Below are 10,878 nucleotides of genomic sequence, written 5' to 3' on the forward strand. Positions count from 1 at the left end.
CAAACCCGTAAGACCTTCGTTCATCTTCAGAACAGAAATTAAGATATTTTTGATGAAATGTGAGAGCTCTCAGACCCTGCATAGACAGCAACGCAACTTTAATGTTCCCAGGTCCAAAAACGTAGTAAGGACATCGGTTAAACAGTCCATATGACATCAGTGGCTCAACTTAAGTTTTGCGAAGCTACGAGAATACTTTGAGTGCAAAGAAAACAAAAATAACATAATTTATTTAACAATTCTTCTCCCCGAGTTACGTCTTCCACCATTTTGGAGTATCACAACACATACGCACGCTTTCCCCTAAGCATAACGCTGATTACGCCGATTATGTTCATGCGCGCGCCTTTCTCCTCCGAACGTAAACAACGCTGATTACATCGATTACGCTCTTGGGTACTCTCCAAAATGGCAGAAGACGTAACTCGGGGGCCACTGATGTCACATGGACCGTTTTACCGATGTCCTTACTACGTTTCTGGACCTGGGAACATTACATTTGCGTTGCTGTCTATGCAGGGTCTGAGAGCTCTCACATTTCATCAAAAATATCTTAATTTGTGTTCCGAAGATGAACGAAGGTCTTACGGGTTTGGAATGACATGAGGGTGAGTAATTAATGACAGAATTTTCATTTTGGGTGAACTATCACTTTAACAGTCGTACGGACCCCTGACGTTTAAGCGGTGGCGTTTGGATGTGAGGTTCTGTTGGTTCTGGAGGTTGTGTGTGAAGTGTTTGCTGTGGTCTGTAGATCTCTGTGGAGGAGCTGATGGGAAGCATCAGTGTGAAGATCAGTAAAGAGGCCATAATGAGCATTAACAGTCCTGAGCGACTCTTCAGCCCCGTCAACGACAAACTGGATACAAAGGTTTACATTGCCGGCCTGCCTAATCGCAACGAGAGCCTCATCAAACCAGTGAGAATTCAAACACACACCTGACGGGTCATTACACATTTTAAATGCAATTAGCATTTACAAAACTTTTTTTTTTTTAATTTTTTTTTTTTAATCAGTGCAATATTTTCATTTTGTAACCCTAAATTCTCAACTGCACTTTTCTACCAATGGATTATTTTAATCTTTTTTTTTTTTTACATTGCATTTCATTAATGAGAAGATTATTCAGCATTCCACTTTGAATTTGAGTGAAAAATGTGTTTTTGCCATTATAATTTTATTTTTCTTAATTTTGTTTGTTTCTCATGATTTTGGGGATGACGTATGAGCTGGTCATGGTCTTGTTTTCATGAGATTGACCCCAGTGACTGTGTTATTTTAGTGTAATTGAGATGCTGCTATAGTTTTCATTCATATTTTAAATTAATTTTTATTTTTATTTTATTAACATTTTATTTATTTACATTTTAAATTTTATTTAAATTTTAGTTACAATTTTAGCAATGTTGTTTTTGTCATTTTTATTTTTTAAATATGTATAGTCTTTAGTAAGTTTTATTTTAGTCTTTATTTTAGTGCATCAAGTTAAAGTAAATAAAAATAAGAAATGTTTCTTTCGCAACTAGTCGAAATAAAATAATTTTAAGCTCAAGTACTAAAATTGCTAAAACTAGAACTGAAATAAAAATAAATGAAAGCTAAATCTAAAAAAATAAATAATTAAAATCGAAAAGCACATAACAAAATTACAAAAAATGTAAAATGATGGACATTATTTTAATTTAGTTTGTTTTATTTGAAGTAATGTGTGTTTAACAATAGTATTGTTTGGTGAATGAACTGAATGTGTGTTTTGTTTGTGCCGCTGTGGTTCAGATCAACCCGAGGCTGGATGGCTGCATCCGTGGCTGGAATCTGATGAATCAGGGCGCGTCTGGAGTGAAGGAGGTGATTCAGGAGAAGGAGAGCAAACACTGTTATGTGCATGTGGAGAAAGGCTCTTTCTTCAGCGGCGGAGGCCTGGCACTCTTCAACATCAACTACAGTGAGTTCAGTGAAATAAATACAATTAAAGCTCTTTAAAGAGTGTCTGCAACACGTCCATTACCACAGGAGATTCAGTCTAAACTCGGCTCGTATTTTTGCACAAGCACTTTGTATAAGTCAAGTAACATTTATTTCTATACATTTTTAATACACTTTTACATTTATTTCTATAGTGTTCATTAATTATGAAACAAATTTAATTCGGCTATAAAGCAGCTGGAATATAAATAAATTAAATTTTTACGCTCCCTTTATCAGTGCTATTTTAGCATGATTTATATATTATTATAGTATTTATTAATATTTTGAATTGGCTTTTTATGTTTATATTTTCAGTTTTCATTTTAATTATTGCAAACATTTTAACTAAAATAATAATTTAAAATATTTGAAATTAATTTTAAGTATTATTATAAAAGCAATATGTAATTTTTATCAGTATTATTTTAGTATGATTTATTTACTTTGTGTTTACTAATATTTTGAATATTTTTATATTTTCAGTTTTCATTTTAATTTTAGTTTTATTTTATGTGCTTTGTCATATAAATATTTTTTTATCAAATGAATATCTCTCTCTCTCTCTCTCTCTCTCTCTCTCTCTCTCTCTCTCTCTTTCTTTATACATATAAAAGCAGCTTCACAGTAATACATAGGAAAGAAACAGTGTTAATGTTGCAGAATTAATCAGTTATGCATATCTGATGTTGCAGAGTAATTTTAGTTTTATTTTATGTGCTTTGTCATATAAATATTTTTTATCAAATGAATATCTCTCTCTCTCTCTCTCGCTCTCTTTCTTTATACATATAAAAGCAGCTTCACAGTAATACATAGGAAAGAAACAGTGTTAATGTTGCAGAATTAATCAGTTATGCATATCTGATGTTGCAGAGTTTTAGAATTAAGGAACAACTTCAAATGCAGCTCTACAGAAGACAAAAGTCTCATCGCTACATATAAGCACATTAATGAATGAATGAATAAAGCTTTAACTCTGTTGTAGATGGATGAGTTACTGACGTGTGTGTTCGTGTCTTAGGCAGCACAAATCTCTGGAAGCTGGATGTTGTGATGAACATCCGTCCATCCAGCAGCACCGGTGTATTATTTTCCCTGATTAGCAACCACTCTGTCCCTCTGTCCGTTGCCGTGGTGACGCAAGGACCTGATGATGCGGTAAGATTCAGCGCTGATGTCCCGTCCTGGTGAAGTCTCAGCACACACTAGACACACGCGTGTCTCTTGCTCATGTGTTGCAGAATCTGCAGGTTTTCATGGACGGCATCTGCGTGGCGACGCTACAGTCTCTGATGCTGTGTTATCCGGATTGGTTGGTGGTGGAGATGAAAGCATCAGCTGATGGTCTCCACATCACAGCAAACTCCTCCAGCGTGTCCTACAGTGACTCTGAAACCCTGAGCATGGCTTTATCCAAACTCAACAGTGCCATGCAGGGTCACGTCCACACTTACATAGGAGGACTTCCAGGTCAGTCAGCTTGTTTACTTCATTTTTAGCCTGATTCTGAAAAAAAAATTTGAACTATAAAAAAAAAAACATTTTCATTACTTTAAATAAAATAAATATTAGGGATGCACCGATACCGATACTAAGGTAAGGTAATATCTGTTTGCTAAATGAAGCCAACTAACATGATTCATATTATTATTATTATTATTATTATTATTACTATTATTTTGTTTCTGTACCCAATATTTTTAAAAAATTACAAATGCTGTGAAAATACAGGTATCGGTATCGGCAAGTACCAAAAATGAAAGTATCGGTATCGGACTCGCTCTGAAAAAAGTGGTATCGGTGCATCCCTAATAAATATTAACTGAAATAAAATACAATATAAAAACATTTAATTTATTTTATTTCATCTAGTTTTCCAAGGCGACGTTTATCATTTTCATTTAGTTTAACTTGATGTACTAAAATAAATAAAACTACAACTGAAATGAAGATTTAATAAAAACTATGACACATTTGAAATAAAAATAACAAAAACACTACAAATTTACTTTAATAGTATCTATTAGTATCTAAAACTATAATAGTATCTCTATAAAAATAAATAAAATATGATAAAATAATACTGGTATGTTGCTTTGGATAAAAGCATCTGCCAAATGCATAAATATAAATGTAAAACTCAAATAAATATTTATTTAAAAAAAACTTTATAAACATATTAAAAATACATCAAAATGTCAAAACACAACAAAATTACTAAAACCTGAAGTACAATTAAAATATTAAATATATAAATGAAAATTATACAAAATATAAACAAATGTATGATACAGTTAACTAATCTTCAGACTTTAGAATGGCATTTAATCACATTAACTGGTAATGCAAAATGTGAATGTAAACCCAAATAAATGTTAAAAAGTATATAGACATTTTTAAAAAATTACAAAAACACAACAAAATTACTAAAATGAAAATGGAAAAATAAAAACTAATTCAAAATATTCAAATCTATAAAAGTAGCCAATAATACTAAAATAAGACTGGTTAAGTTTTATATCTTAGAACTGTAGTTAATTATATTAGCTGGTAATTCAGATATTTAAATTTAAAACTCAAATAAAAAATAATAATAATAACTATATAGACATTTTTTAACAAAAATAACAAAAATTAGTTGAAAACACAACAAAATTACCAATTATAACTAAAATTAAAATGAAAATATAAAAATAAAAACTAATTCAAAATATTTGTAAAATTTACAATAGTATCTCAGTGATACTAAAATAACACTGGTCCAGTTGTTAATCATTAACTAGCACAGTAAAAGTCAGTATTTCTGCAGTATTAGTGCAGATTCATTCACTAACAGCTGCTGGTCAGCACTCCTTCTGTTACTGGTATCTAATTGTCTTCATCGGGACATCAAATCAATAAATCTATCAGCTGTGGTGTCTTGTAATGGTTTTAGAGCACTAACATCAGATTGTCTGTCCATCACAAACATCTGAACCTGGATTGTGCTTGTGTGACTCTAAAATTAAAATGAAAATATAAAATATAAAAATAAAAACTAATTCAAAATATTTGTAAAATTTACAATAGTATCTCAATGATACTAAAATAACACTGGTCCAGTTGTTAATCATTAACTAGCACAGTAAAAGTCAGTATTTCTGCAGTATTAGTGCAGATTCATTCACTAACAGCTGCTGGTCAGCACTCCTTCTGTTACTGGTATCTAATTGTCTTCATCGGGACATCAAATCAATAAATCTATCAGCTGTGGTGTCTTGTAATGGTTTTAGAGCACTAACATCAGATTGTCTGTCCATCACAAACATCTGAACCTGGATTGTGCTTGTGTGACTGATTCAGATGGAGATGATGGTGGGAAACCCAGTCAGACGTCTGTCAAGAGCAGCATATTATAATGATTAAGTTTTTTGCACCACAAAAGGGTAAAATATTTGTAAAAATCATTTTTCATCCCAACTTTACCTCTTTGTGAAAAATCACTCAATTTGAAGGAGTGTTTCCTCTTTCAGAAACAGAAGTAAACACCCACTGCTGTGATTGGCTGATTCATCTCACCGTAGCCACACCCTCATTTATAGCATGTTGTGTGTTTTGATACTCAAGAGGGCAAGCACTGATAGTTAGATAGCTGTGTATGTTTGAGCTCAAGGCAGAAGAATTTCAAACAAGCAAACCACAGTGATTGCAATGGTCTGCTTCATTATTGCTACATAGTTTTGAAAGTACTATTATTAATTGTCGTAATAAAAAAGACACTTAAGCTGAAGTTTAAGTAGTTTTAAGAAATCATATTGTTTCTCATTCATTTGTCAACAGATAAACCGTTTTTTTAGTTGCAACTTTCATGCTTAGTGGCAACATTTTGTCATATTCTGTTCTGATTCTGATATTTCTTTTTGTACTGATTTTATTATTAAAACTCAAAAAATTATACGCTTGGTGTCATAATAGCATTATGGTTTGATGTTTATTACAAACATACTGTAAGATTAAAGGGGTCATATGACGCTGCTAAAAAATAACATTATTTTGTGTATTTGGTGTAATGAAATGTTTATGCGGTTTAAGGTTCAAAAAACATTATTTTCCACATACTGTACATTATTGTTTCTCCTCTATGCCCCTCCTTTCTGAAACGTGTCGATTTTTACAAAGCTCATCGGTCTGACAAGGGAGGTGTGCTCTGATTGGCCAGCTATCCAGTACGTTGTGATTGGCCGAATACCTCAAGCGTGTGACGGAAATGTTACGCCCCTTACCCATACTGTGATGCCCTGTCCGGCCGGAGCGACAAGATAAAAACATTAAAACCCATTATAAACGAGGCATTTGTTGCATCCAGTGGGGACATAATTACTGATTATAATGACTTATACTGTCTTTTTACGCGTTGCATCACGCCGCATAAACAAAACCATGTCTGCATTTGTGATCGGAGAAATGACAAACAACAAGCCCTACTCTACACTGCTCAAAACTCGCGTTTGAATCATCAGTGGCAAATTCTTTAAATATGAAAGGGTACTTACAGTCTGTGAGTCAGCATTATTTGTCAGCATCATAGACTGTATAGGGTCAGCATGCGCGCCGAAGGGGAAACATGGGAACTGAATTCACCGGAACACTGGCATTGTAGTCTACTCTCCCAGGAAACAGTCCTCGTCCTCCGTAAAATGCGTTGCTCACATCTGAATATTTGGGTTGAAGTGTTCTGGAACAGTGTTGTAAATACAACTTAACCACTGATTTCTAGTTGTGTCCTCTTTTGGATGACCAAACAAAGTAGTTTTGCTTTCCCAACGAAACACACAGCGTCTCCACGACATGGCGGCGGCGGCAACAATACTACAGCAAGAATCAAAGTTACGCTTTATTTCTTTGTGTAAACATTTGGGCGGTGTTATGCAAATCTTCCCACACAGTGACGTAGACATGTGGGGGTGTGGACGAGTCTTAACTTTTATAAAGAATATCTCTGGGTTTGAGACTTTAGTCTTTGCAACTTTAGGGATCTTATCTATTCACAAACAGCTTGTAACACTCCAAAGAGAAAGGAAAACTTGAAATCGCATCATATGACCCCTTTAAAAATAAATGCACTGACCTGGGTTTCCTTTGAATAAAATGCTGCCTTATCTTTCACTAAAAGATATTGTGAAAAACAATACTGACAGCATGTTTAGAATAATTCACAAAACAGTCCGTTGTGAAGAACAAAGGAAAACGTTAGCTTTCAGTCGCTCAGGCTCATCAGTAAAAATAAACGCCTCCTTTGATTACATACAATGATGATGCATGTTAAGAGCGTGTTGAGAAGAAATCGTGACGCCAATTTCAAATCCAGACGTTTCAGAAGGGTAGAAAAAATAATTTCAACTCAGTTTTGAGTTCTGAAACTTACAGTATGTTTTTATTGTGGAGTAACCTTTCATGTGTAAATATAAAGAACATTTAGATTCTCCATTTCATGACCCCTTTAAATAAGGTCGTTTTTAGAATGAACAGAGAAAGTGTGTTTTTTCCAATGATCCCTGGCATCATGTCATGTTCCCTGGCTCTGTATGTGTGCAGATCTCCCGCTGTCCGTCACTCCCATCTCTGCATTCTACCACGGCTGTCTGGAGATCAGTGTAAATGGACAGCAGCTGGATTTCGACGAGGCTGTTAGCAAAGACAACAGCATCAAGTCTCACTCCTGTCCTCCTGTTTCCGCCCCAGACCCTCCGTCCGCTGAATCCCAGCTGCGCTAGACAGGAAATGACATCACAGCCTAATGCAGGGACACCTGACCGGCTGCGTCTGTCTGTGAGTTCCTGTCAAACACATGATGCGATGTCCTGATTCTGGGTTCAGCAGGAGACGGAGAGAGAAAGCTTGACCTGTGATGTTTCTTTGTGTTTTTAATTGATCCACTCATTAGTTGACTGATGACTAACCTGTGAAAGAGCTTCAGAAGCTCATGAGCCTCTATTTAAAGATGCCACACATATTCATTCCAGTATTTTTATTCCTGACGTGTGTCTTTAATCAGGTTTTTACTCGCAGTATAGAGCCGTCAGTTTGTATCTTGTATATAACACACTAATTTGAATGTGATGTGAATATGTTTAGGTGGATATTGAACACTAGTGCCGCATTAATTGTTGTAATAAAACATGAAATGCAGCTTGTTGTCGTCGTCGTCATCATCATGCAAATGCAAATCTCACCTTCTTAAGAAGCAAAATCCCATCTTAGACACGAATGAGTGTTTAACTGTTTAATTACTGCCTACTTTTCACATATACAGTATGTGGTTCTGAGGAAATTTCTATATTTGTATTTCTCTGCTTCTATATCTAGTTCTATTTATATATTTTTCTATAATTCTAAATTTTTCTATACTTGTATATCTAGATCTATTTCTCTGTACTTCTATATCTAGTTCTATTTCCATTTCTGTACTTCTATATAATCTTTATAAAAGTATAGCAGATACTTATATGCAATGATACAAATATCATTCTTCACTCTATATCTCCAATAATATGTCTTAAGATGATATTTAAATGTTTAGTTTGATGATCAAAACACATAATGCAATGAAATACAATGGTGATTGAAAGATGAACAAATAAGCATTCCTCAAAAGCCTGATGATCATATTTGATACTCACTGATTTTTCTAAAAAAACGATGTTTGGATAATCAAGTAAACCTATGTTGCTTCAGTCATTTTTTTATTCTATATGTAGTTCCATTTCTGTATTTTTCTATAGTTCTATATGAAGTTAAGTCTATACTGTTCTATATATTTTCTATAATTCTATATCTATTTCTGTTTTTCTTTGTGAGTGTGATATTTATTTTTTATGTTAAAAAATGCCAGTTTAGTAGTGACTGAGTTGTGTAGATTAATTTCCCTGACAGTCTGAAAGCTGCGGTTATTATTAGAAAATGTTCTACTTTTGGCTTTTTTTGTGCAGTGTAGAGGTGGAAGAGTGAAATGTTTTCATTTGACAGTGCTCAAACACCAGACACTGGATCTACATCTCTGTTATATTTCTGACATGAGATATACAGTGTGTTTTACAGATGGACATGAGTGACCTGACCTCAATGTTGCAAAAAGAAACAGACAGGAAACGGGAGGGAGGAACAGCGAATGAAAACACTGGCTCAGAAAAACAAGAGGAGAGCGAGCGAAGTAAACACTGAGAAAACAGCTGCAGGAGAAGAATGTAACCTCACATTTGAGCCATAAGAACACAGTCAGGAAAATCACTGTCAAATCAACAAACAGCCTGATTAGAATGTAGGTCTGCCTTCACTAAAACACAGAGAGATTTCACTGTCAGACTCACAGAAACTTTACAAATGGACATTAAGAAGTAAAAAAACACATTTTTTTAAATGCTTACATCTTAACATAATGACCATGGCTCTATAAAGACCTCATGAGACATACTTTAACCCAATAAAGCCTGACATATTAAATTAAAGTAAAAAAAAACAAAAAAAATTTAATCAAACCCTTAGACAAAATCAAAAAATGTTGCATGTTTTTGTTTTGTATCGTATTTCATAGATCAGGCTTCTATAGCTCATATAGTCTGATATACAGAGAATATGGAGGGAAAAAAACTCAAGAGACTTAATCTGAGCAAAAATAAGCAGTTTGGTGCAAATACTGATATGTACAGTGGGTATGGAAAGTATTCAGACCCCCTTAAATTTTTCACTCTGTTATATTGCAGCCATTTGCTAAAATCATTAATCAGACGAAAGAAGGCATGTAGTAGATTGTGTGAGAAAGTTTTGATCACGTTGATCATTTAGAGGCCTTAGAAATTCATCATCAAATGTGATACACTTGACTTTATAGGTTTAATTGACCAAATCTACAGTGCTGCTATTAAAATTCATGTGTCCTGGCACAAGTGTAGATCACAGCATAGAGGACATTATTTGGTACCTTTCCAGATGACAATCCTGCAAATCAACAATCGTGTCATGAACACATACTTAAAGTATCAGTTCACCCAAAACTGAAAGTTCTGTCAACATTCTGTGGAACTCAGCAGATGTTTCACTGGAAATGTTCACTTTCAAATCTCACTCTGTGTGTCGCAATCGCACATCTCAGATAAACCAGCCCTACCCAGAACCATCATGGCCAGGTACAGGCCAGTTCGAAATAACATGCAACTGCTGTGATGTCATGCTGATGCGTGCCAAATAGTGAGCAAACAAAAAGCATGACGGGAAACCACTTGATTGCGACACAGTTTAGGAGCTCAGTGGCTTAGAACCTGATTGTGATTGTGCATTCAGTGTAGACAGTGTGAATGAAGTTGTGTGCCACTACACACTATGCACTAATACTATGCACTATGTACAATCCCAGCTTACAAAAATATGTTCTAAGAATATTTTGTTAACGTTCCCATCAAGTTATGAAAACGTTATTCAGTTCTGAATGTTCTCTGAAACGTCAAAGCATCCAGTTTTTAAATGTTTTAAGAACTCTTTTTTTTTGTTATGCAAACATTAAGGGAACATATTCCATTTTATCATTTTGCAAACATTATGGAAACATTACTTTTGAATGTTCTCTGAAGTAGTAACATTTACCCAGGTAACAAAGTTAGGTTAGAAAAATGTTGTTGAATGTTGAAAATTGTTTTAAAATGTTTCTAAAACGTTGAAATGTCCAGTTTTCTTGTTGTGATTATAATGTTATTTAAAGGTTACAAAAGCATTTCTTACAATGTTCTGCTAACTTTTTCACCCAAAATATAACATTATTTGAATGTTTATTTTTAATATTCTACGAATGTTTTCTTTTAATGTTATGACAATGTATATCAAATATTAATAAATTGTAAGAATGTTTTGTCCTAGCATTATAAAACTTAAAAAAAAAA

The 10,878-nt window shown here is 34.0% G+C and overlaps 1 protein-coding gene across 1 annotated transcript in view; it reads left to right on the forward strand.

Moving 5' to 3' along the window:
- The window catches only part of pros1 (protein S), a 26,033-nt gene extending 17,850 nt beyond the window's left edge, over nucleotides 1-8,183 (forward strand). The window contains exons 10-14 of the mRNA XM_016456865.1: nucleotides 755-919; nucleotides 1,778-1,946; nucleotides 2,991-3,127; nucleotides 3,211-3,439; nucleotides 7,544-8,183. Coding sequence (XP_016312351.1) covers nucleotides 755-919; nucleotides 1,778-1,946; nucleotides 2,991-3,127; nucleotides 3,211-3,439; nucleotides 7,544-7,722 — 879 coding nt within the window. The 3' untranslated portion in view covers nucleotides 7,723-8,183. The remainder of the gene's footprint in view (nucleotides 1-754; nucleotides 920-1,777; nucleotides 1,947-2,990; nucleotides 3,128-3,210; nucleotides 3,440-7,543) is intronic.
- Nucleotides 8,184-10,878: the final 2,695 nt, after the last annotated feature.

Source organism: Sinocyclocheilus anshuiensis, unplaced genomic scaffold, assembly GCF_001515605.1.
Source record: "Sinocyclocheilus anshuiensis isolate Anshui unplaced genomic scaffold, SAMN03320099.WGS_v1.1 scaffold856, whole genome shotgun sequence".
Lineage (NCBI taxonomy): Eukaryota > Metazoa > Chordata > Actinopteri > Cypriniformes > Cyprinidae > Sinocyclocheilus > Sinocyclocheilus anshuiensis.